Raw genomic sequence first — 27,154 nt, 5'->3', positions numbered from 1 at the left:
ACCAGTGAGCCATGGCTGGCACCATTTCAAAGGAACACGTGACCCAGCTAAGAAAGTTAATATATTATAAATATGGACTGAAATAGTTATATTTTTTACCGCACTGGTGGTTACAGAAAAGACTAAAATCAAAGCAGGGGAAACATTCTTGAGTACAAAAGATGATTTGTGTAACATTGAAGTGCGCTTAAAACTAGAAAATACTGCTTAAATTAGAATCATTTAGTCCATTCATTGTCAAGGGCGACAGCTGGCATTTCAGTGAGTCTGGAGAATTAAGTGGATGGGGTAAGGAATAATAAATGGAATTTAACATAACGACAGCACAGCACACAAAATTTCCAAGTAGTTTTGGAAGTCATTGTAACAGTCCTTATAAGTAATTGGAAATAATGGGTAGAGCAGATAAGGCATTCTTTTATTAAAGGACAGAAATAGCTAGTACATGTTCAATAATAAATTATCTTAAAATAAAATATGTATTCAAATTCAATTTATAGAAGAAAACTTAAAGAACTACACAAATAAAACAATACAACATTGTACCTTAGCAATACACTTCAATCTTAGTTTGTTCCCATGATGTACAATAAGCTCAAATTCTCCTTCCGCAGGGGAGAAGAATGATGCATGCCAGACCACTTCACATTCCAGATCATTGAATGCATCCACAATGCCTGCATAAAATATAGTTCACAGATATTCTTTCAATGAACAACTACGTTGTATAAATAAGAAAAAACATTTAAACTTGAGGTGAGATAATATAAATACAGCACACAAGAAGGCCATTTGGCCCATCACGCCTGTGTTGGCTCTTTGAAAGAGCTATCTAATTAGACCCACTCCCTCGCTCTGTCCCCATAGCCTTATAAATATTTTCCCTTCAAGTATTAATCAATTTTCTTTGAAAGTTACTATTGAATCTGCTTTCACTACTCTTGCCGACAATACATTCTAGATCACAACAACTTGCTGCATTAAAAAAATGTCCTTGCGTCATCTTTAGTTCTTTTGCCTATTACCTTAAATCTGTGTCCTCTGGTTAATGACCCTTCTGCCACTGGAAACAGTTTTGTCTTATGTGAAAACTATCAAGACTATTCATAATTAGTCTATCAAAACAATTCATAATTTTGAACACCCCTATCACATCTCCTCTTAACCTCTGCTCTAAAGAGAATAACCTCAGCATAGAAACATAGAAAATAGGTGTGGAAGTAGGCCATTCGGCCCTTCGAGCCTGCACCGCCATTCAATGAGTTCATGGCTGAACATCTCCTGTCTCTCCACATAATTAAAGTACTTCATGCCTTGTACTATTCTAGTAAATCTCTTCTGAACTCTCTCAAAAGCCTTAACATCCTTCCTAAAGTGTGGTGCCCAGAATTGAACACAATACTCAAGATGAGACCTAACCAATGTTTTATAACTTAGCATAACTTCCTTGCTTCTGTACTCTATGCCTCTATCAATAAAGTCAAGGATCCCATAATGCATTCTCAACTTGTCTTCTCAACTTGTCCTTCAAGGATTTGTGTAAATACACCTCCAGGTCTCTCTGTTTCTGCACCAACTTTAAAATTGTATCATTTAGTTTACATTGCCTCTCCTCATTCTTCCGACCAAAATGTATCGCTTCACACTTCTCTGCGTTAAATTTCATCTGCCACATGTCTGCCCATTATCCGCTGCCCCTTTAATCCCATGAGTTTCAATTTTGTATATTATGTAGCACTTTATCAAACGCCTTATGAAAATTCATATACACAACCCAACCTCACTACCTTCATCAACCCTCTCTACTATTTCATGAAAAAATTCAATCAAATTGCTTTTGCTCCATCCTCGATGGGCTCCAAAAATACTAAATGAGAAAGTTTACCTATACACATTTCAGGAATTCCGCCCCTTCCTTGCTCTTTACACTGTTTTTTTAGCAGGCTATATTAGGATAATTAAAGTCCGCCATTATCAATATTTGATTGTTGTTACATCTTTCTGAAATTGGCTTACAGATGTTCTCATTCGTCTCCTCCCCACTATTTGGTGGTCTATAGTACACACCCAGCAGTGTAACTGCCCCTCTTCTGCTCCTTATGGGCATGAAATTCGGCCCATCTTTCACCAGTAGATCCTTCCAGTCTGGAGTAGGAGGCATAGCAAACATCTCCCAGTTCATCATCCATCACTCCATCCAGGAGGTCACATAGGCTCTGTACTACAGGAAAAGCATGCATTTGGCTTTGCCAATATTTTAGGCTTCCCCATGGTGCAGGACACCATCGACTGCAGACAATCCTGAGATGTTCATAACCACAAAGGCTACCATTCTCTTAATGTGCAGTTGGTGTGTGACCATATCCAGCATATCATGATGGTGAATACCAGGTACCCTGGCAGCAATTATGATGCCTTCATCCTGAATCAGTTTGGTCCAACAATCTTCCAGCCAACACGTCACACCCGAGGGAGAAAGGGCTATCCGCTCTGCATTTGGCTGATGACTTCCCTCCGCAACCCCACCACTTGTGGCCAGCACTCATATAATAAGAGCTATGATTCTAACAGGAACATCATCAAGCAGACCATCGGGGTGCTAAAGCAAAGGTTCTGCTGCCTTGACCGCTCGGGAAGAGCTCTCCAGTACACACCGGAATGTGTGTCCCATTTTGTAGTGGTCTGCTGCAATTTGGCCATCATAAGGGCACAGCCGTTGCCACCATGAGTTCCAGGACCATGTCAGGACAAGGAGAAGGAGGAAAAGAAGGAGGAAGAAGAGAAGGAAGAGTAGGAAGGTAGCAGATCCCGATGGACTGTCTGAGCGTCTCATCAGACTCCAGTTCCAATGAACGAAACCCCACAGCCCCGTTGCTCACCACTTCCCTATCTTACCATCCCTCTGTCACGGAACATCACAGCGTTCTCCTGGGCACAAAACTGAAATGAGAGCCACCACAAAACAAGCATTCCAAACATAATGGGCCGAAAATTGCAGCCTCGCCGGGTCCGTACAGTGTGCGCATGCACCCGGCGAGGCCTTGCAAAAGCCGGTTCTCGGGGAGCAATGCGCATGCGCCGAGAATTCCGAGATTTCTTCTGACAGAATCCACGCATCACCAGGAGAAGGACATCCGCGGGGCAGAGATTGGGCTATTTGCCCAACTCTTGCCCAACGAATGTCCTTCAAACTTTTACACCTGGTAAAAGCAGTTATATAGTCTACTTTTACCAGCGTAACACTTTCAAAACCTATAAAAATGTAATTAAAACACTCATTTTTAGATTAAAATCCCTGTCCATTAAGGTAAGTTTATTTTAACCCTATTAAAACACTTTAAAAAAAATTCCAAAAATATATATTTTTTCTAAAACATTTAATTACATTTAATTTTAATTCATTTTAAATATGGGAGGTGTTTTATTTATTTATTATGCTGTGTTTCGGTGTTTTAGGGGATTTTCTCATTGATAGTAATGGGAGCCCGTACAAACAGCTCCCATTTTTATCAATGAGAATACCTCATTGTGATTGGTGGTCCAGGCCCACATGACTCCAGCATCTACGTACATACGTGAAAGACATCGCCACATGCGCTGCTCAGCAAATCTAGGCCTCTGACCGGAATCCTATGTTCCTCCATGACCACCAGGTACATTCATAGATTTTTTCGGGTCGGAGGTGTTCATACGGAGGAACATCACAAAGGATTGTAATTTCTCCCTCAATTTAGAAATTCCAAATCAAAACAACAACATCAACTAAACACCCTTGTGCATTTCCTTAGTGTCTGTCTTTCATGTTCTGGCTGCAACTTACTCGTGTCCAGTGACATAGCACATGCAGATCTCGCCTCTTTCCTACCCTCTAAAATCCATGCAGTGCCAATTTCTGAACTGGTGCCTGTGAGTGTCAGATGGAGTGATGGTGTCTCTTGTTCTCCTTCACTCTCCTCCTCCATTACTTCAGGGACAGGCTGGGCTGGTGGGACTTCTTGGGTATCTGAAAGGAGAAAGGCACAAGGGTCTGGTTGTGGTGAGGGGAGGGGGTGAAAGCAGGATACCCATGCATACACCATCAGCAGCTTGTAACTGAGAAGAGATTGTGAGTTAAGGGGGAAGTGGGATGTGAGAAGAAGGATTAGGTATGAACATCCGTCACCAGCAAAGCATTCGACTTTGCTGCTCGCCATGGATTCAGTGATGGCCCCGCCAATTGTCTCCCAGACTGCTTCCTCCAGTTCTGTGAGGCTCTGCAGTTGGGCTTCCCCTCCGCCCGGCAGCTGCTGCATCCGGTGGCTATCAGCCACATTTGCCAGCAAGAGAAAGGGAGGTGTGTTAGTGAGTGTGGTGCAATATGTTTGGATGATATGCCTGCCATGGTTGAATAGCTGGCAGTGTGTACAAGGTGTGAAATGTGGGTGTTAGTCTCGCAACAATGGTAAGTGTGTGAGGGTGAGGTGAAGCTATGAATGTTGATTGCTAGAGATTGTTGGTAGGTGAGTGATGGTGGTGCGGCAATGCTCCATCTCACGCTCAACAAGCTGCCCGCTGGAGTGCAACTAAACTATAGAACCAGTGGGAACCTGTTCAACCTTCGTCGCCTCCAGGCTAGATCCAAGACCGTCCCATCCTCTGTCGTCGAACTACAGTACACAGACGACTCTTGTGTCTGCGCATTTTCAGAGACTGAACTCCAAGCCATCGTCAACATCTTCACCGAGGCGTATGAAAGCATGGGCCTTACACTAAACATCCTAAACATCCGTAAGACAAAGGTCCTCCACCAACTGCCCCCCCCGGTCATCAAAATACATGGCGCGGCCTTGGACAACGTGAACCACTTTCCATACCTCGGGAGCCTACTATCAGCAAGGGCAGACATCAACGACGCCTGAGGAAGAGACCGTTCGCGGATCAGGCCCTCAAATCTGACACCAAGCTTATGGCCTACAGGGCAGTAGTGATACCCGCCCTCCTGTATGGCTCAGAGACATGGACCATATACAGGAGACACCTCAAATCGCTGGAGAAATACCACCAACGACGTCTCCGCAAGATCCTGCAATTCCCTGGGAGGATAGACGCACCAACGTCAGTGTTCTCGATCAGGCCAATATCCCCAGCATCAAAGCACTGACCACACTTGACCAGCTCCGTTGGGCGGGCCACATTGTCCGCATGCCCGACATAAGACTCCCAAAGCAAGCGCTCTACTCGGAACTCCTACACGGCAAGCGAGCCCCAGGTGGGCAAAGGAAACGTTTCAAGGACACCCTCAAAGCCTCCTTGATAAAGTGCAACATCCCCATTGCACCTGGGAATCCCTGGCCAAAGACCGACCTAAGTGGAGGTAGAGCATCCGGGAGGGCGCTGAGCACCTTGAGTCTCGTCGCCGAGAGCATGCAGAAAACAAACGCAGGCAGCGGAAGGAGCATGCAGCAAACCAGACTCGCCACCCACCCTTTCTTTCAATGACTGTCTGTGACAGAGACTGTAATTCCTGTATTGGACTGTATAGTCACCTGAAAACTCACTTTTAGAGTGGAAGCAAGTGTTCCTTGATTTCGAGGGACTGCCTATGATGGTGCATTGGGCAGTGTGTGAAGCTAGTGCTGCAGATGGTGAGCTGAAGATTCACTCAACTTGACCAATCGTGTGAGGTCATTAAACTTCTTGCGGCACTGGTACAGGCTCTTGGGACAACTCTTGTCGCACTGACAGCTTCAGCTATCTCCTCTCACACCCTTCTGCTGTTCTGCCTTGAAGACCTCCAGCCCCCCTGCTGTAAAGAACCCCACGGCATCTTTGAACAACCAGAATCAACGCCTTCAGTGCCACAACTGATAAATCTCTGCGCCCTCTCTCTTGCCTGTTGGGCCATGGCATTATCCACACTGACAATGAGGTGCTTATGCAACAAAGCACTTCCCCTTTAAGTAGTGCAGAGAGCCTAGGCCAAATTGTATTGGCAAGTAGACAGCACCCGATATTGGCACCCCCTGTTCAGCGCTAAGCCAAACAGCAGCACATTTAGCACTGAGATCAGTGTTTCAATCATTATAATGAGCAGGCAGCACAAATTTTGCGCTGCCTAAACCTCTTTGAAATGGCGTGGGCACATCACACTTCACTCTGTCTGTGCCCGTTTTCAGGCCTTATCCAAATTCTAGGGAGCCGATTTTCATCAAGGCCTCCGCCCGCCCAAGTGCCGCCCAAAGTGCCACCAATGGCCGCCGAGGTACCGGACAGTACTTTGGGCAGAATATTCACGGTCGAGGTCCCCTCGAAGGTCGCCGGGTGGCAAATGGACAATGTATGCCACCAATCTGGGCGGCAGCGGGAGGGATATCTCATTCTCGGCGGCAGAGGCGCTTGCCGCCCAAGTGCCGCCAAGGATGGAATCGGGCCCATGGAGGGTCGAAGACCTGAAAAATCACCAATAAAAAATACAAAAGCTATCCAAAGACCTTCAGGGGACCCCATGCAGGTAAGTCGCTGTTGAAAAAAGAATTTTAACTGTTCACTTACTTCTTTTTCAGGTTCTTCAGACTTACCGTCGGAGACAGACCGGCCTGCAGCCAGCGGTCCACCCCCGTTCTGCCGGCGAGTCCCGCCGACTCCCGCCAACAGGAATCTGGGAGCTTGGCAGGTGGGAGGTCAGTTGCGTCACTTGGCCGTCCGCTGACATCAGCCGGCGGTTCCCGGCGGCTCTCTCCTCCCACCCGTTCCAGCCCGCTCCAGGCCTTCTCCAAAGTGGCACTGGACGGATCTTCAGGAGGAATGTCGGCGGGAGTGGGCGGCAGTTGGCGATAGCGGGCGATGGGCTGATGAATTTCGGTCCCTAGGCTTATGCCTTTGAAACCTCAAGCACATCCTCCCTTTCCAGAACTGTAACAGCATCTTTGATCAATACTGCCACAAACCTCTCCTTTTTTCTCTTCCCTATCCTTCCTGGATACATTGTAGCCTAGAATGTTAAGTTCCCATTCCTGCCCTTGTTTGAACTAGGTCTGCATTATTGTCACTATAGCATGTATCATACTTGTATGCACCTAGGTTCTGTTGTATAGGCACTTGGCAAGAAAAAACTACTGTAGTCTGTTTTTGAAATCTGCGGCTGGCCAATTAGAGTGAAATGGTCATTCCCAGATCTGGAAGTTCCTATTATTTTTATGTTCATCTGTATTTTCTATACACTGCTTGATTTTCTTATTATTATAGCCCTAGATTTGTCATATATCACTTTATATCTCACTTTAAATTCTGTACTCATCTGAGGAACTGTATCTCCTTTATTACTTGTGGGAACATGTTGAGTTTGTACCTTAATCATCTGTTTCAACTTCCCTTACTTTTGTCCACTTTCTTTTCTATCAATTATTGTGTCAAATTTATCTGGCCTACTTCCCTTTTTATCTTGCCAATTTTTTTCCAGTTGTACTTTATCTTTGACTGCTTGCATTTTTTGTATCCAACCTGATTATGTTATAGTCATTAGCCTAAAAATTCGAGTGGGCCACCGTGGCCACGGGTTAACGGTTGCCGAAAATGTTGGCACCAGTAGAACTGAAAAATTTGTGCTGGGGACTACTGATTAGTAACCCAGCACAAAACTCACAGTGTAACCCTTCTGGTGGTATCAGTTCCGAATGTGTCATCCAGAAGCGGGTAGCATCTTCCAACTGCCTCTGGAAGCGAGGCTATGATTTTGCTAGGAGTTGTGGGATAGAAAAAGGGACAATGCATTGTCGTTTGCTTAAAAGGATAATGCCTTCTGAACTGATAAAAAATAAAAATGAAGTAAAAAAAAAAAATGCAGTTTTCAGCCCTTACAGCTCTACTGTCTTTTAAAAAAAATTAACATTTGAAAATAAATTCCCAAATGGAAGTGTTCAGCTCTTAAAGGTGAATTCCCTTCCACACCTCAAAAAATAGGAAAAGTGCTTCAGCACAAATACAAATGGCTTAGCAAGTCAGGGAAGGACACCCATGGTCTCGCACGCAGCTCCCCAGCTTTGTGCAGGGAGTCAACTCTGAAAGAGAGGTCCTGTACCCACAGGGGCCAGGACGACCTCCAGAAAGAAGTATGTGGGGCGAGATCACCGAGACTGTCACTGCCAGCGGTGTCTCCCACAATACCCATCTCCAGTGCCCAAAGAAGCTTCATAACTTCAGACTACTTCAAATGCCGTCTCCTATCAATTGCATCACTAGCCTCACACACTTCTCAATGCACAGCTCCCTCACCCTCTACCCACCCCACCCCCACCCACATCACTCGCCTACCAACAATCTGTACCAACCATATTCATAGCTTCACCTCACCCCCTTGGAGGTGATGGTGCAGGCCATTCTTGGCAGGGGCATGGCTGAGCTCTTGGCCGAGGCGGGGCTGAAAGGATACAAGATGTTGGTATCGTTATATGTTATCTTCCGTCTCGCATGCACCTCTTGTTTTCCTGCCCTCCCCTTAACACAATTCCCTGGAGCACATCATTGAGCACTGCCCTCAGAGGAAATTCGCAGGCAACCTACAATATATCCACGCAGTTACACCGGAAGCTTTGGCCTGGATATCTGACTTAGGTATTTACAATTGATTTACTGTGCTACTACCATAGGAAAGAAGACCACAACTCCACCCTGTGCCTTCCTCATTTCACACATGCAAAAAAAGCAGCCTGCCCAACTAGTGGTTGACCAAGAAGAGGGAGAAGGGAGAGAAGAAGAACAAGAAAAAGAAGAAACACTCACTTGATTCCACACTCCCAGTTACCAGCTCCTCAAGCTCGACCAGCAAGGCCATTTGCAGTGTCCCCACTAGGGTAGCATGGGTGACACATCATTAGGCTAGGCAAAGGCACACACAAGTCAGTCACTAAGAGAATGCATAAGGGTGATGAGTTGATTTCTTGTTGTCATATTGGATGGATAGATGTATAAAGTTGGATTGGTAAGTTTGCTTTGTGGTGGCTTTTATTTCAGCATTGTGGCCAAGAGAACGCTGTGATGGTCAGTAACAGAGGGAAAGGAAGCTGTGGGACAAATGTTGAAAGGGTATTGGGGTTACGTTCACTGGCCTCGAACAATCCCTGTCCCTCATTCCTACGGACGACAAACTGATCCTCCTCAGCAACTTCAATGCCAGAGTCGGTAAGGACACGGACCTCTGGGGAGGCGTGATCAGCAGAGAGGGGGTAGGGAAAACCAACTCCAGCGGTACCCTGCTCATGACAAAATGCCTAGAACACGACCTTGTCATCACCAACACCTTGTTCCGCCAGAGGGACAAGTACAAGGCATCGTGGCAACACTCTCGCTCCAAACACTGGCACCTGCTCGACTACGTCATCGTTCGAGCAAGGGATCGCAGGGATGTCCGCATCACCCACGCCATGACAGCAGCCAACGACTGCTGGACAGACCACTGCCTAATCCATTCCATCATCAACATTAATATAGCCCCAAAGTGACGACAGCAACAGAAGCAATGCCGCAGAAAAATCAACACCAGGGCACTCAAAGACCTAGCTAAGAGAGCCCTATACAGGCAACGCCTCACTGCCAACCTGACGACCCTCGATGATGCCGAGATGCAGAGTGCCCACAGCGCTTGGTCTACCCTCCAGGCCACCATAACCAGTGCCTGCGAAGAGACGCTCGGTCACTCAACCAGGAAACACCAGGACTGGTTTGAGGAGAATGACCAGGAGGTCCAGGAGCTAATAAACCACAAGCACAGGGCATTTTTGAACTTAAAGCAACAACCCAACTCGAGAGCAGCAAAGCAGCTAAAGGCCAAGGTTCAAAAAAAAAAACCTGCGACCTAAAGGTAGATGGAGAAAGCACAGGAGATTCTACCTATCAACATTCACACCTACCACACAATGACAGCTGTTCAACGGTGGCAGGCACATCACCCACACACATTGCACTAAACTTACTCAACACTTCACTTTCTCTTGCAGGCCAAGGTTGCACATAATCGCCGTGAGCAGGAGCAGACAGGCGGGGCCAAGGTGGACATTCAACAGCTAAGATAACTGTTCGGCTACACAGATGAGGATCTCGATGGGGAGACCTTCAGAAAAAGGGTGATGGGCATGCTCATAGAAATGAAGGGTGCGATGGCAAGGCTGCCACAGAGCCTCTCGGCAATGTCAAGGAGTGTGGAGGAGTCCACCTCAAACATTGCATAGGGCTCTGCGCAGAGCATGAATCTGAGGATTTCCAGCCTGGAAATGATCGTACACACCCAGAGAGACCGCGCTGACCCAGACGTGATGGCACGCATGATGAGTGATGTCACAGCTTCCATTGCAGCACAGGCAGAAGCGCCCAACGTCTTAGTGCTGCAGTGGGAGCTCAGACTGCTCTCGTGCAGTCTCAGCATGAAGCCACCCCAAGCTCAGACTGCAGTCATGCAGTCTTAGCTTGAGGCTACCCATGCTCCAACTGCCCTCATGTACTCTCAGAAAGATGCCACCCAAGCTCAGAATACTCTCATGCAATCTCAGCTTGAAGCCACCCAAGTTCTGACTGCTGTGATCTTGGCTGGGTATACCGCCGTCGAACAGGGCAGCATGACAGAAATCTGCGCTCCAACAGATTGCTTGGAATCGATTGCTAGGCGCCGCCCCAGGGGAGTGGCATTGCATCAGTGGAGCAAGACCCTGCTCTCCACTCTCAGGATGATAGCATTCCTGTTCCCAACACTACCACTCTGCTACGGCCCTTGCCGCTGCTGTTAGCCAGCCGCCCATGCCGAGGTGGTGCAGTCACAGCCGGGCCTTCTAGGTCCAGAGCTGCTCGAGGTTGTCCTGCAAAGCCATCTGAAGTCTCTTGTACAGAAATTCAGAGCCTTCCACCAGCCATGCTTCAGCCACTGGGGGAGCACTTCGCCGAAGCACTAGGTTAGGAAAATCCACACGAAAGACAGGCACTAAGGAATTGAACAAGGTTGATTAGTTAATAATATTATTGTAAATATGTGTTATGTGATTGTTCATAAATTTATTAATTATGTTTGGAATCTTTCAACTTTATGCCCAGGAGAACTATATGATATTCCATGAGACAGGGATGGTATGATGGGGATGTGATGAACAGCAGGGATCTGAGATTTAATTCATTCAAATCAGAGTCTGATGAGCAGCTCACGGACAGACCATCCAGAAGGGGGATTAGCTGCCTGCCTCCTCCCTCCTCTTCCTTCTCCTCCTCTTCCTCATCATCCTCCTGAAGTGGATCCCTGTTGACAAGGGCTGGGCCCTCATGATGGCCAAGTTGTGGAGCATGCAGCTGACCACCACAAAATAGGACATCCATTTTGCTGAGTACTGGAGGGTTGCTTCAGTATCCGAATGGTCTTCTTGGTGATGTTCCTGGTGGCCGCATGGCTCTCATTATATGAATGCTGAGCATGAGTTTTGGGATTACGGAGGGGGGTCATGAGCCAGGTGTAGAGCGGATAGGCCCAGTCTCCAAGCAGCCATCCTCGAGTTTGCTGTGGTGGCTAGAAGATTGAAGGCAGCATTGCTGGGCATGGACATTGGCTGTGCATGATAGCACACCAACTGTGCATTAAGTAGCCTTTGCGATTACGGAAGAGCTCAGAATTGTTATACAGTGCCCGCAAAGCCACGTGTGGGTAGTCAATGGCACCCTGCACCATGGGGAAGCTCGCAATGCTGGAAAAGTCACATGTATATTCGTCCTGCTTCTCTCTGCTGAGAGGGAAGCCAACATAGTCCCTTCTCCTGGTGTAAAGAGCCTCAGTGACCTCCCGGATGCAGCGATGGATGGCGAACTCTGAGATATTAACTACATCTCCTGCTGCATAGGATTGGTTGGCGAATAAATTGCGGTTGTCATGTATGTAACCTTTATGTAACAACACTGCAATACTGTATATATGTAAGAAATGCACACCTTGACCTCAGGGGGTGAACTTGTGGGAGACACTCCTCACCTGGTCACCCAGGTATATAAAGGGAGGTCCCACGCATGGTCATCACTTCTAGGTCCTGTGACTAAAGGTTCAGGTCATGGAGCGACCTTGTCCATAGAATGTGCCTCGTGTGGATTTGTGGTATTATGTAAGGACTTTACATTGCCGACGAGAAACAGGAATCAACGACCCACGAGAATGGCCACCGGCAGCACAGATGAATGATACTGTGTTGGTGAGGACTGGGACGATTTCATTGAGAGGTTTCAGCAGAGTTTTGTCACGAAGGACTGGCTGGGGGACACAGTGGCCGACAAGCGAAGGGCTCATCTGCTGACCAGCTGTGGACCTAAGACTTATGCGCTCATGAAAGACCAGCTAGCACCCGAGAAACCGGCAGACAAAACCTTCAAAGAGCTCAGCAAACTAATCGGTGAGCACCTCAAACCGGCGAGCAGCGTACACATGGCCCGACACAGATTCTATACACACTGACGTTGGGAAGGACAGAGCATACCGGATTTCGTTGCGGACCTCCGGCGCTTGGCCAGCCTCTGTAAGTTCATAGACGCCTACAGGGGGGAGATGCTAAGGGATTTTTTATTGAGGGTATTGGTCATGCTGGGATTTTCAGAAAGCTAATTGAGACCAAGGACTTGACCTTGGAAGCGGTGGCATTGATGGCTCAGACTTTTATGGCAGGGAGGAGGAAACCAAGATAATATACGCGCACAATTCTGCCTCCAACGTGGCGATGGATCAGGGAGTCAATATCATAAATACGACACAGAGCCCCGCAGGCAGGCAAGGGCAGTTCAAGACACCCCAGACAGCAATAGACCCAAAAGTAAGTCTCCAACAGAGACAATGGCAGGCTGAACGGACATTTACGCCTCCCCAGTGGACAATGCGGCCCGGGATGGGACCATTGACACCCACTAACATGGTGCTCAAGTGCAGTCAAAGGGATAATCAGCGAGGAATGCCTTGCAACAGCTCTTTTGTTCACAACAATGGGAATCTCAGCTCATGCTGGAGGTGTGGGGGCAAACACTCTGCCAGGACTTGGAGGTTTCAACAGTTCGCCTGCAGAAATTGTAACCTCAGTGGCCATTTAGCCAGAATGAGCAGAAAGCCTGTAACCAGGCTAATATACGAGGCGGATGAACCAGATGAGGGTTCTGCGAGGCAGGATGACGCTTGGGGCAAATCAATGGACGCTGAAGTTCAGCGGGTTCATGTGGCAAACATTCACAGCTCATATACCAAAACGCCACCTATGATGATGAAAGTCCTATTAAACGGCATCCCTGTACACATGGAGCTGGACACGGGGGCCAACCAGTCACTCATGAGTGTTCAACAATTCGAAAAGCTGTGGCCAGCAGACCGAAACTAGAACGCATTGAGATGCAATTATGGACATAAACCAAAGAAATCATTCCAGTGCTTGGCAGTGCAATGTTGGTGGTCACACGCAATGGATCGGTGAACCAGCTGCAGCTTTGGATTGTCCCAGGTAATGGTCCCGCACGGTTGGGAAGGAGCTGGTTAGCTGAGATGAACTGGAAATGGGGGGATGTACACGCCATGTCATCTGTGGAGCGAAGTTCATGCTCACAGGTCCTACAGCAATTTGAGTCACTATTTCAACCTGGTGTCGGGACGTTCAAAGGTACCAAAGTAGTGATACACATCACCCCGGACGCCAGACCAGTGCACCACAAAGCCAGAGCTGTGCCGTATGTGATGCGGGAGAAAATTGAGAGCGAGTTGGACCGGTTGCTGAAAGAGGGCATCATCTCGCCCGTTTAATTCAGCGACTGGGCAAGCCCCATCATTCCCGTCCTAAAGGCGGATGGCTCAGTCAGGATCTGTGGCGACTACAAGGCCAGTATCAACCGGGTGTCCCTACAAGACCAATACCCGCTCCCGAGAGCTGAGGACCTTTTTGCCACGTTGGCAGGCGGCAAGCTGTTCTCCAAGTTGGACCTCACTTCAGCCTACATGACCCAAGAACTGGCTGACGAATCTAAACTACTGACCACCATCACCACACACAAGGGACTGTTTGTTTATAACAGATGTCCGTTTGGCATTCGATCAGCAGCCGCAATTTTTCAAAGAAACATGGAAAGCCTGCTCAAATCCATTCCGGGAACAATCGTATTTCAGGACGACATCCTCATCACCAGTCGTGACATCAAGGAACATCTCCACAACCTGGAGGAGGTGCTACGCCGACTGGACCGGGTAGGCCTGCGACTCAAGAAGTCTAAGCGTGTGTTCTTGGCTCCCGAGGTCGAGTTTCTGGGCAGGAGGGTTACTGCAGACGGGATTCGGCCCATCGAATCCAAAACGGAGGCGATTCGACGAGCGCCCAGGCCCTGCAACACATCGGAGTTGCGTTCATTTCTTGAACTATTTCAGGAACTTTCTGCCGAACTTAAGCACATTGTTGGAGCCGCTACATGTGCTCCTGCGTAAGGGTTGTGATTGGTTTTGGGGGGACTGTCAGGAACGGGCTTTCAATCGGGCGAGGAACCTACTTTGTTCAAATAAGTTGTTGACCCTGTACGATCCCCGTAAGAAATTGGTTCTGACATGTGATGCATCATCCTATGGGGTTGGGTGCATGTTGCAGCAGGGTAACGCTGAGGGCAACTACAACCTGTGGCTTATGCCTCCAGGTCGCTCTCTCAAGCTGAACGGGGATATCGGATGGTTGAGAAGGAAGCACTTGCATGTGTCTATGGGGTGAAAAAGATGCATCAGTATCTTTTTGGCAGAAGGTTCGAATTAGAAATGGACCACAAGCCGTTGACATCCCTGCTGTCAGACAGCAAGGTAATCAATGCCAATGCGTCAGCCCGCATACAGCGATGGGCTCTCATGCTCGCCGCGTATGACTCCACCATCCTGCACCGCCCGGCACCGAAAATTGCGCTGACGCGCTCAGCAGGCTTCCACTGGCCACCACCGAGGGGGCAGCAGAGCAAAGTGCTGAGATGGTCATGGCTGTCGATGCCTTTGATAGCGCAGGCTCCCCCATCACAGCCCGCCAGATCAAAATCTGGACCAACAGAGATCCCCTCCTATCCTTGATTAAGAAATGTGTCCTGACCGGGGATTGGGCGCCCACACACGGAGCATGCCCTGAGGAGGTCAGACCGTTTCACAGACAGATGGATGAGCTCTCCATCCAAGCCGACTGCCTACTATGGGGCAGCCGGGTAGTCATGCCCCAGAGGGGCACCCACAGCGAGCACCCAGGCATCGTGCTGATGAAGGTCATTGCCCAGTCACATGTGTGGTGGCCAGGAATTGATTCAGCCCTGGAACACTGTGTTCGCAGGTGCACGACATGTGCCTAGCTAGGTAATGCTCCCAGGAAGGCCCCGCTCAGCCATGGATGCATTCATGTAGACTACGTGGGCCCGTTCATGGGAAAAATGTTTCTCATTGTGGAGTTTCTCAAGCCATGGATCGAGTGCATCATTTTGAATTCGTGCACGACATCCACCACCATGGAGAGTCTGCGCGCGGTCTTTGCGACCCATGGCTTGCCGGACATCCTTGTTAGCGATAAAGGCCCATGTTTCACAAGCTACGAATTCCGGGAGTTCATGTCGGGTAATGGCATTAACCCTGTCAGGACAGCACCGTTCAAGCCGGCCTCCAATGGCCAGGCAGAACGTGTGGTCCAAATCATAAAGCAAAGCATCAAGGACCCTCCCTTCAATGCCGCCTATCGCGCCTCCTGCTGGCCTATAGGTCCCAACCGCACTCACTCACGGGGGTCCTGCCCGCGGAGCTACTCATGAAACGAACACTCAAAACTCAGCTGTCCCTCATTCATCCAGTCCTGTCCGACATTGTTGAGGGCAAGCGCCAGTCCCAAAACGAGTACCATGACCGAAATTCAAGGTGGGGATGTATAGAAATTGATGACCTCGTATTTGTTCTCAATCACGCTTTGGGGCTCAAATGGCTTGAGGCTTGTAATAAACAAAGAGAGGAATAGGGTCATAGTGGTTAAACTTAACAATGGGCAGATATGCCACAAGCATCTGGACCAAGTAAAAAAAAGGTTCAGCATGGACACTGAGGAACCTGAGGAAGATCATGAGATGGTATTCACACCACCGCCAGTGAACGAGCAACAAGAACATTCAGCAGCATGCACAGTCCCTGCAGTCAGCCCGGACAGGCCGGAATCACCACAGGTGACAGACACACATACCAATGCTCAACAACCAGAGCCTCAACTGCGGCGCTCCACGAGAGAGCGCAGACCGCCTGAGAGACTTAACCTATGATCCCAATAAGATGTTGAGGGGGAGGTGATGTCATGTATGTAACCTTTATGTAACACTGAAATACTGTATATACGTAAGAAATGCACACCTTGACCACAGGGGGTGAACTTGTGGGAGACACTCCTCACCTGCTCACCCAGGTATATAAAGGGAGGTCCCACACAGGGTCATCACTTCTTGGTCCTGTGAATAAAGATTCAGGTCATGGAGTGACCTTGTCCATAGAATGTGCCTCGTGTGGATTTGTGGTATTGTGTAAGGACTTTACAGCGGTGACCTTAACTTCCACTGGGAGAGTTGTGGTCACCCTGGTCTCAGGCTGCAGGTCTAGTCGCAGGAGGTGGCAGATTTCTGTGACCAACTCCTTGGTGAAGCGAAGCCTCCTTATACACTGCTCCTCACTTAATTGGAGGTAGAAGAAGTGCCGTCGGAAGACCCTAGGTGGGCAAGGCTTCCTGTTGAGAGCTCTCATGGCCCTGTTCTTCCTCCCTCTGCAGGCATGTTCCCGTCTTCCTTGCTGCCTCCACTCCCTCTGCCGTAGAACCAGGAGGGTGAGGTCGACTGCCAGTACAGCCCCTATGACTGTAAGCAAATGTGAGCATGACACTTTGAAAAATAATGAGAGTTTTCATTTGCAACATCATTCCCTGTTATCAAATAACTTTAAAATAAGTAAAGAAAGCTGTTGAAGTTGCAGGAAGTAGCACACAGCCATTCAAACTGCATAACCAAGCCAGGTCCAACTGATTGCTGATGATCTATTTCAATATCGCTGCTGCAGCCACCTTCCTGTTCTTGGGCGCCTGCTCTCCCCGTTGTTGTTTTGGCATGCCAGTAGGTTCAATGGCAAGAACGAATACTGCAAATCGTGCATCAAGTGAGCTTTGCGTACTCACTGACATCATGATCTCGGTCATTTAAATCCCTATGGCAATCGCGTTTACCGACACTTGCAAAATGCCACCAGCTGATGAATTTTGCTGACTGAGTGCAAACTGTTCCTGGGCGAAAACTTTATCGCCCCGTCAACATTACCACCCCGAAATGAGCAGAACCGAAAATCCAGCCTTATGAGTTGGCATGCGGGTATAGCAAGCAATTACGAAGGCAAGTTTGCTTTATTGCAAGTGGGTTGGAGTACAAGAGTAAGGAAGTCTTGCTACAATTGTACAGGACTTTGGTATGACCAAAGAGTACTGTGCACAGCTTTGGTCTCCTTATCTGAGGAAGTATATATTTGCCTTGGAGGGGTTGCAACGAAGGTTCACTACATTAATTCTTGGGATGAGAGGGTTGTCCTATAAGGCGAGATTAAGTAGATTGAGCCAATACTCTCTTGAGTTTAGAAGAACGAGAGGTGAACTCGTTGAAACAGATAAGGTTCTGAGGGAAGTTGACAGGGTAGATGCGTAGAGGTCGTTTCCATTGACTGGAGAGTCTAAAACTAGGGGGCACAGTCTTAGGATAAGGATTCGGCCATATACGACTGAGATGAGGAGGAATTTCTTCACTCATAGGGTTGTGAATCTTTGCCATTTTCTATCCCAAAGGGTTGTGGGTGCTAAATTATTGAGTATATACAAGACTGGGATAAATACATTTTTGGACTCTAGAAGAATCAAGGAATATGGGGATCGGGCAGAAAAATGGAGTTGAGGTCGAAGATCAGCCATAATCTTATTAAATGGCAGAGCAGGCTCAAGGGACCGTATCGCTTACTATGGCTCCTAATTCTTATGTTCTTATGATTAATCTTGGGAATGAAAAGAAGCAGCAAGCTACAGAGCCTAGCATAGCAACGACATTACATTTAAGTTAGCGCTTCCACCAGTCACATATTTTGTCTAGTTTTTAAACGCAAATTAACCAGTCGAGACTCAAAAAATCAACCCATCGTGTCGAATTTAATCATTTAATGCCATACTAATTCTCATAACATCCAATCTTAGCCAACTGACACAACTGCCTTTGCTGTCAGTTTGTTTTACTTGTCTAGCACTCTTTTTTACAATTTCAATTGAGGCTTTTAATTTGTGGACATGTTTTTCAATTTTTCACACAGTTATCTACGGAACCGAAATTCAGGGTGTCGGTAAGACCCGTTACTGCCCGTTTGCGGCGGCCATGGGGCGGAATCCCGTGGCCACCGCTTTGTGGTTAACTGGCCGCCCCGACCCAAATTCAGGTCAGGGATTTTTCGACCTGTCCCCACTTCTGCCCCGCTGCTGATGACCGCCGCAAGCACATCATAAAAGCACGCACCGCCGCTCTCCCTCACCTGCAGAATACTGTGCCCCAAATTCACTGCAAGAAATCATTCCCCTGCCGCGCGGTGCCCCCGAAAGCTTTCTCTATCGGTGCACCTTCTCCTCACTCTGTGCGGCCCGGTAGTGCGGCGGCCCTTCAAGGGGAGAGCCTACTGTTGCAGCTGCCATGTCTTTATTTTTGCCAGCCGACTTCCCAATTGGCCAGCAAAATAGTGCCCACTGGGGCACCGCGTGGCGGGGGAACAATTTTTTCCAGTGAATTTGGGGTGCAGTATTCTGGAGGTGAAGGAGAGCGGCGGTGCGCACTTTTATGATGTGCTTGCGATAGTCAGCAGCAGCGAGGCGGAAGTGGGGACAGGCCAAAAAATCGCCGACCTGAACTTGGGTCGGGGCGGCCAAGCAGCCTGGCACCCCCTCTTGGGTGCCAGGGCACTGGCCCAGCCGAAACCCTCCCTGGTGGCCCAGTGGCCGAAGGTAAAGGGGGGGAGAGTGTAGTGACGCACATGCGCTGTGATGTCACCACCGCTCCGCCGCTCATTGACAGCGGCGGAGTCCCGATCCCGCCTCAACCTCCACCCCTCAGCCTGCCTTACCACCTCACTTCCACCCCCACTACGACCGACTTCCAGTCCAACTTTAAAAAAACGGCAGAGTCCCGAAAATCAACAGAAAGGCCGCCTCAACGATTCCAGCAGAAAAAACTTGAAGAAAAAGGTAGGTCCGCCAGCTTTCTGGTAGCCCTGAATTTCGGCCCCGTCCTTCTCTTATATTTTTGAATACCATGATCATGCTCCTTAATTCTTTGTCACTGTAAATGTTGATTTATGTGAATCTTGTTCAATGTAACTTAATGCCCTAGGTACCAGAAACAGCTTTTACAGTGCATTAAAGTCTTAATGAAGATAGAGTGAACAAAATTGCAGATAATATTTTTCAACATGACTTTACCAAAGAGATGTATAGGGTACGATTTTCACCTGCCAACCATCTGAAAATAGGGGCATCCTTAAATTTAAAATTGAGGGTGGGGGGGGGGGGGAGGGGGGTGGTGCTGGTGGAGGAGATACCTCGGCTGCCCCATTGATACCCATGGCTTGCGAGATGCAATTTTGAAATGGGCCTGTAACTGGGCAAGCAGCATGCCCGCCTGTTTCTGGCAGGGGGCTACATAAATATGCAATGCAAGGTCCTATGTTGGTTGTAATTTTCAGACACAAATAAATGGAACATGCATTGCACACGGTCTGCCCATTTGCAGGTGTTGATTGGCCTATCCAGCAGTCCTTAAAGGGACCGCTGAAGACCGCTCACGAAATGGCCGAAGAAATGTTTAATTTTTATTTCTGTGAGGTCAGGAAGAACAGGAGTATTCCTCCTGGGCCCACAAATTCCGGCCCAAGCAAGAGCACCCTATCTCCCAGGGCTGCTTCCAGTCTCCAGGATCGACTGGCCACTGGCACAGTGTTGGGGTGGACAATTTCCTGACCTCCCACTACCAGCTATCTTGTGGTATTTAAATGAAGCCCAACCCAAAAATGGTTCAGGCCTCCCAATACCTGCTTTGGGTAGGCAGTACAGCTGCTTTGCTGATTTCGCACCCATTTTGAGCAGAAGTTTAACATTTCCCCCATAAAGTTAAAAGAATATTTCAAATACAAATACTCTCCCAATATATTTTTAATTATGCTTGTAGATTATAGTCTCACCGACTTGATAATGTCAATGTATTTCAAATTCTTCTGCAATGGAACTGAATATCCGATACTCCCCATTTTGCGCCACCGCTCTTGACAAATTTCAGGCCAAAATATTCTCTTCATATAAATTGAAGCTTGTTGGCAAAACTTTTAAGTATGGCATGTAATATTACAAAGTATTAAACAAGGAGAAGAAAGGCATTCAACAAATTGAGCCCACTTCTGCCATGTAAAATTTACATTTGTCAAAACTGTCAATGATCAGAATAGAGGTCAATAATCACAGGGAAAATTTCGAGGATGGAACTCTTTAAAAAAAAATTCCCAACTGTCACAAAGATATTTTCTCCACTGTGAGAGCTTCAAGTTCCTGGAATTAATATGCCAAAATTATGTTTGGGATTGAAAGCTCTTTGATCTTCAATCTATATACTCATCCTTGACCAGCTGCATTCCACAGATAACATCCCCAATTGGACTGGAACCTTAGTGTGCATACCCTTATAGCCACAAACCTAAAATATATGTTTGTTAAGCTCAATCTCATATATATTCAGGTATGATATATTTTGACAGAAGTTATGGATGACAGACATTTTCCTTTTTACTTTCTTATAATCTCATTATCAGTTATTCTTCACTTTACACATCCCCAAAAACATGTTACAGTTACTCTTGTGCAAGAGTGACCTGATTGATTTACCCTCTTTTTGTTCCTCCCACCCAAGCAAGAAACCAGCTCATTTAATTTTTACACTAGTTACCTCCATCAGGTCGGATGAAGAATGCGATTCCTTTTTCTGTGAGTACTGGATTCCAGCTGAATTGAGCAGGGTAGTTTCTTCTGTTATAGAGCCGCACTGTCGTCCTGAAGCCTGATTCTGCCAGGAGCCCGTAGTTTGGGGTCAGCACCAACTTACTGCTTGACAGCTCAAGAGCAACACAAACCACATTTGCCAGTACTAATACATGACCGATATGGATGTTATTTATTTTGTAGGTAATTGACCTGTATAATAAAAGAAAATTGGCAGACATTTTTGGAGTATGCAAGATTTAGGATCACAGGTCACTCACAGATACCCAAAGGGTCTTAGGAGTTATAAGGCAATTTATTAAGGGACCAATAGTTCAAACACAATACAAAATCAGGATAGACTTAGTAGACATACGCGGAAGGCAAGTACAAAAAGCAGAAGGAGCGTACGACAAATCAAGCACCCCATCCACCCGTCCCTCCAACCACCGTCTGCCCCACCTGTGACAGAGATTGTAGATACTATATTGGTCTCATCAGTCACCTTAGAACTCATTTTAGTGTGGAAGCAAATCATCCGTGACTCCAGGGGACTGCCTAAGAAGAAGACATTAAGGATGGCTGGAAGGCTTTTGAACTGGTGAAAAAGTACAGGTTGCAGCCTTCTTGTAAGAAGAGCTCACGGGACGGTCGGAAATCCAACACCTTGCGGAGACCAAGCATCACCTTGGGTCTGCAGGAAACCAGGTTATATGAGTTTATTGTATAACCGTAATAGTTATTATACTATTGGTGTCTGAGTAATAAATTTGCATTTGGACAATACGCTTGAGCCTGAATCACGAGGAATCATTTAATTGAGTTCAAGAGATTTCCTTACTGTTGTGTATGGAGAAAGAGTCAAACTGAACACTGTGAGTTCAAAGTAAAGTGTGATCTTAGTCTTCTTTTATTGCAGGTCACCAGAGTGCCTCTCCAACTTGTGAAGCCTCCTTAAATACCTGTGCTCCCAAGGGATTATTGGATCCCTTGGGACTCCAGGGGATGAGCCCTTTGGTGGCTGTACAGAGTAAATACAAGAATACATATATAACAACACTCGCACCCAAAGTCAACAGTATAACTATTTACAATGTGAGTTGATCTGGGGCCCTTCTTGCCCTGGTTGATCATCTCAGTGTGAAAGCTGGTGTTGTTGAATCATTTGTTGGGCCCTCGATGGGCTGCTGTGCAGCTGGCCTTTCTGGGCTGTCTGGTGTGTTGGGCCCTGCTGGGCTGCTGTGGATGATGGGTTCTGCTTCGTGGTCAACCGTGGTGCCGGTTGCCACTGGTGTGTATGTTGGGGGATCAAAAAAGGTAGGGTCCAAGGTGGGTTGCTCACGATAGTCCGTGAGTCTGAGTTTGATTTGGTCCAAGTGTTTTCGGTGAATGAGTCCATTTGAAAGTTTGACCCGAAACACCCTACTCCCCTCTTTGGCCACAACAGTGCCGGGAAGCCACTCGGGACCTTGTCCATAACTTAATACAAATACAGGATCATTGACTTCAATCTCGCGTGACACATTTGCGCTATCATGGCATGTACTTTGTTGAAGCCGCCTGCTCTCTACCTGTTCATGTAGATCAGGGTGAACTAACGAACTAATGAGAGCCTTGTCTTAAGTGCTCTTTTCATGAGCAGTTCAGCAGGTGGGATCCCAGTGAGTGAGTGGAGTCTCGTGTGGTAGCTAAGCAGGACTCAGAATAGGCAAGTCTGCAATGAGCCCTCAGTTACCCTCTCAAGCCTTGCTTGATGGTTTGCACTGCTCTCTCTGCCTGACCATTGGACGCTGGTTTAAGTGAGGCAGATGTGACATGTTTGATCCCGTTACGGGTCATGAATTCTTTGAACTCAGCACTGGTAAAACATGGCCGTTGTCGCTCACCAGGACATCGGGTAGGCAGTGTGTGGCAAACATTGCCCGCAGGCTTTCAGTAGTGGCAGCAGACGTACTAGCCGACATTATCTCACATTCAATCCATTTGGAGTACTCGTCTACAACCACAAGGAACATTTTACCCAAGAACGGGCCTGCAAAGCCGATGTGTACCCTAGACTACAATTTGAAGGGCCAAGACCACAAACTTAGCGGCTCCTCCCTGGGTACATTACTTAACTGCGAGCATGTATTACATCTGTGAACGCAGGATTCTAAGTCCGCATTAATACCGGGCCACCACACGTGCGATCTGGCTATCGTTTTCATCATTACGATGCCTGGGTGGGTACTGTGGAGGTCATTGATGAAGGTGTCTCTGCCCTTCTTGGGGACCACTACTCAATTGCCCCACAGAAGGCAGTCTGCCTGTATAGATATTTAATCTTTGCGCCGCTGGAACGGCTTTATCTTTTCCTGTATTTCCACTGGGACACTGGACCAGCTCCCATGAAGCACACAGCTTTTGACTAGAGATAATAAGGGGTCCTGGCTTGTCCAGGTTTTGATCTGCCGGGCAGTGACGGGTGATTGCTCACTCTCAAATGCTTCCATAACCATGGCTAGATCTGCGGGCTGCACCATTTACACCTCCTTGGTGGGCAATGGCAGCCTACTGAGAGCATCGGCGCAGTTTTCTGTGCCTGGCCTGTGGCGGATGGCGTAGTTGTATGCGGACAACGTGAGCGCCCATATCTGGATATGGGCCAATGCGTTGGTATTTATCCCTTTACTCTCAGAGAACAGGGATATAAGTGGCTTATGGTCAGTTTCCAATTCGAATTTTAGCCCAAACAGGTATTGATGCATTTTCTTTACCCCATAAATACATGCAACACATCCAGCGCCATATGACGAAGCATCACATGCTAATACCAAACGCTTACATGGATCATACAACACAAGCAATTTGTTTGAGCATAACAATTTTCTCGCTTTTACAAAGGCATTTTCTTGGCTTTTGCCCCAAACCCATTCGTCCCCTTTTCGTAGTAAGACATGCAGTGGTTCTAACAGTGTGCTGAGAACCGGTAAGAAGTTACCAAAGTAGTTCAGGAGTCCTAGAAACGACCGCAGCTCCGCCACGTTCTGTGGCCTCGGTGCATTCTCGATTGCCTCCGTCTTTGCGTTGGTGGGCCTGATGCCGTCCGCCGCAATCCTCCTTCCCAGGAACTCCACTTCAGGCACCAGGAAAACGCACTTCGAGCGTTTTAACCTGAGCCCCATGCGGTTGAGTCGACTAAGAACCTCCTCCAGGTTCTGCAGATGCTCGACTGTGTTCCGACCTATGACCAAGATATCGTCCTGGAAGACCACAGTGTGTGGGACCGATTTCATTAAGCTTTCCATGTTTCTCTGGAATATCGGCGTCGCTGATCAGATTCCAAACAGGCATCTGTTATAAACAAAAAGACCTTTGTGCGTGTTGATGCAGGTGAGGGCCTTCGATGATTCCTCCAGTTCCTGCGTCATGTAGGCTGAAGTCAGATCCAGCTTCGTGAATGTCTTACCAAAGAGATTGTCGGCCTTTGGTAGTGGGTTTGGTCCTGCAGGGAGAAACGATTGATAGTTACTTTGTAATCGCCACAGATTCTGATGGTGCCGTCTCCCTTGAGGACTGGGACGATAGGACTGGCCAACTCGATGAACTCGATCGGGGAAATGATGTCCTCTCTTTGCAACCGGTTTAGCTCAATTTCTATGCTTTCTCTTATCATGTACAGTACTGCTCTCGCCTTGTGATGGATGGTTCACGCCCCCAGAATTAGGTGGATCTGCACTTTTGCTCCTTGGCATTTCCCGATGCCTGGTTTGAACAGCGAAGGAAATTTGTTTAAGACCTGGGCACACAAAATGTCGTCAGCTGGCGATAGTGCTCGGACGTCGTCCCAGTTCCAGCGTATCTTTCCCACCCAGCTCCTTCCGAGCATCGTGGCACCATCGCCTGGTAGTACCTAGAGTGAAACATAGAAACATAGAAAGTAGGTACAGGAGTAGGCCATTCGGCCCTTCTAGCCTGCACCGCCATTCAATGAGTTCATGGCTGAACATGCAACTTCAATACCCCATTCATGCTTTCTCGCCATACCCCTTGATCCCTTTAGTAGTAAGGACTACATCTAACTCCTTTTTAAATATATTTAGTGAATTGGCCTCAACAACTTTCTGTGGTAGAGAATTCCACAGGTTCACCACTCTCTGGGTGAAGAAGTCTCTCCTCATCTCGGTCCTAAATGGCTTACCCCTTATCCTTAGACTGTGACTCCTGGTTCTGGACTTCCCCAACATTGGGAACATTCTTCCTGCATCTAATCTGTCTCAACCCGTCAGAATTTTAAACGTTTCTATGAGGTCCCCTCTCATTCTTCTGAACTCCAGTGAATATAAGCCCAGTTGATCCAGTCTTTCTTGATAGGTCAGTCCCACCATCCCGGGAATCAGTCTGGTGAACCTTCGCTGCACTCCCTCAATAGCAAGAATGTCCTTCCTCAGGTTAGGAGACCAAAACTGTACACAATACTCCAGGTGTGGCCTCACCAAGGCCCTGTACATCTGTAGTAACACCTCCCTGCCCCTGTACTCAAATCCCCTCGCTATGAAGGCCAACATGCCATTTGCTTTCTTAACTGCCTGCTGTACCTGCATGCCAACCTTCAATGACTGATGTACCATGACACCCAGGTCTCTTTGCACCTCCCCTTTTCCTAATCTGTCACCATTCAGATAATAGTCTGTCTCTCTGTTTTTACCACCAAAATGGATAACCTCACATTTATCCACATTATACTTCATCTGCCATGCATTTGCCCACTCACCTAACCTATCCAAGTCACTCTGCATCCTCATAGCATCCTCCTCGCAGCTCACACTGCCACCCAACTTAGTGTCATCCGCAAATTTGGAGATACTACGTTTAATCCCCTCGTCAAAATCATTAATGTACAATGTAAACAGCTGGGGCCCCAGCACAGAACCTTGCGGTACCCCACTAGTCACTACCTGCCATTCTGAAAAGTACCCATTTACTCCTACTCTTTGCTTCCTGTCTGACAACCAGTTCTCAATCCACGTCAGCACACTACCCCCAATCCCATGTGCTTTAACTTTGCACATTAATCTCTTGTGTGGGACCTTGTCGAAAGCCTTCTGAAAGTCCAAATACACCACATCAACTGGTTCTCCCTTGTCCACTCTACCGGAAACATCCTCAAAAAATTCCAGAAGATTTGTCAAGCATGATTTCCCTTTCACAAATCCATGCTGACTTGGACCTATCATGTCACCTCTTTCCAAATGCGCTGCTATGACATCCTTAATAATTGATTCCATCATTTTACCCACTACCGATGTCAGACTGTTTTCCCTGTTTTCTCTCTCCCTCCTTTTTTAAAAAGTAGGGTTACATTGGCTACCCTCCACTCCATAGGAACTGATCCAGAGTCTATGGAATGTTGGAAAATGACTGTCAATGCATCCGCTATTTCCAAGGCCACCTCCTTAAGTACTCTGGGATGCAGTCCATCAGGCCCTGGGGATTTATAGGCCTTCAATCCCATCAATTTCCCCAACACAATTTCCCGACTAATAAGGATTTCCCTCAGTTCCTCCTTCTTACTAGACCCTCTGACCCCTTTTATATCCGGAAGGTTGTTTGTGTCCTCCTTAGTGAATACCGAACCAAAGTACTTGTTCAATTGGTCTGCCATTTCTTTGTTCCCCGTTATGACTTCCCCTGATTCTGACTGCAGTGGACCTACGTTTGTCTTTACTAACCTTTTTCTCTTTACATATCTATCGAAACTTTTGCAATCCGTCTTAATGTTCCCTGCAAGCTTCCTCTCGTACACTATTTTCCCTGCCCTAATCAAACCCTTTGTCCTCCTCTGCTGAGTTCTAAATTTCTCCCAGTCCCCGGGTTCTCTGCTATTTCTGGCCAATTTGTATGCCACTTCCTTGGCTTTAATACTATCCCTGATTTCCCTTGATAGCCACGGTTGAGCCACCTTCCCTTTTTTATTTTTACGCCAGACAGGGATGTACAATTGTTGTAGTTCATCCATGCGGTCTCTAAACGTCTGCCATTGCCCATCCACAGTTTACCCCTTAAGTATCATTCGCCAATCTATCCTAGCCAATTCATGCCTCATACCTTCAAAGTTACCCTTCTTTCAGTTCTGGACCATG

The 27,154-nt window shown here is 47.5% G+C and overlaps 1 protein-coding gene across 5 annotated transcripts in view; it reads right to left on the bottom strand.

Moving 5' to 3' along the window:
* The window catches only part of LOC139276009 (cilia- and flagella-associated protein 47-like), a 1,107,008-nt gene that overhangs the window by 903,089 nt on the left and 176,765 nt on the right, over positions 1–27,154 (bottom strand). For all 5 annotated transcript variants that reach the window (XM_070893331.1, XM_070893333.1, XM_070893335.1 and 2 more), the window contains exons 16-17: positions 21,001–21,245; positions 547–677 (exon numbers count right to left, since the gene is read on the bottom strand). In XM_070893331.1, coding sequence (XP_070749432.1) covers positions 547–677; positions 21,001–21,245 — 376 coding nt within the window. The remainder of the gene's footprint in view (positions 1–546; positions 678–21,000; positions 21,246–27,154) is intronic.

This window comes from Pristiophorus japonicus, chromosome 11 (assembly GCF_044704955.1).
Source record: "Pristiophorus japonicus isolate sPriJap1 chromosome 11, sPriJap1.hap1, whole genome shotgun sequence".
NCBI lineage: Eukaryota > Metazoa > Chordata > Chondrichthyes > Pristiophoridae > Pristiophorus > Pristiophorus japonicus.
Note: the sequence above shows the minus strand (reverse complement) of the source record. Positions and strands in the feature narration are given on the sequence as shown.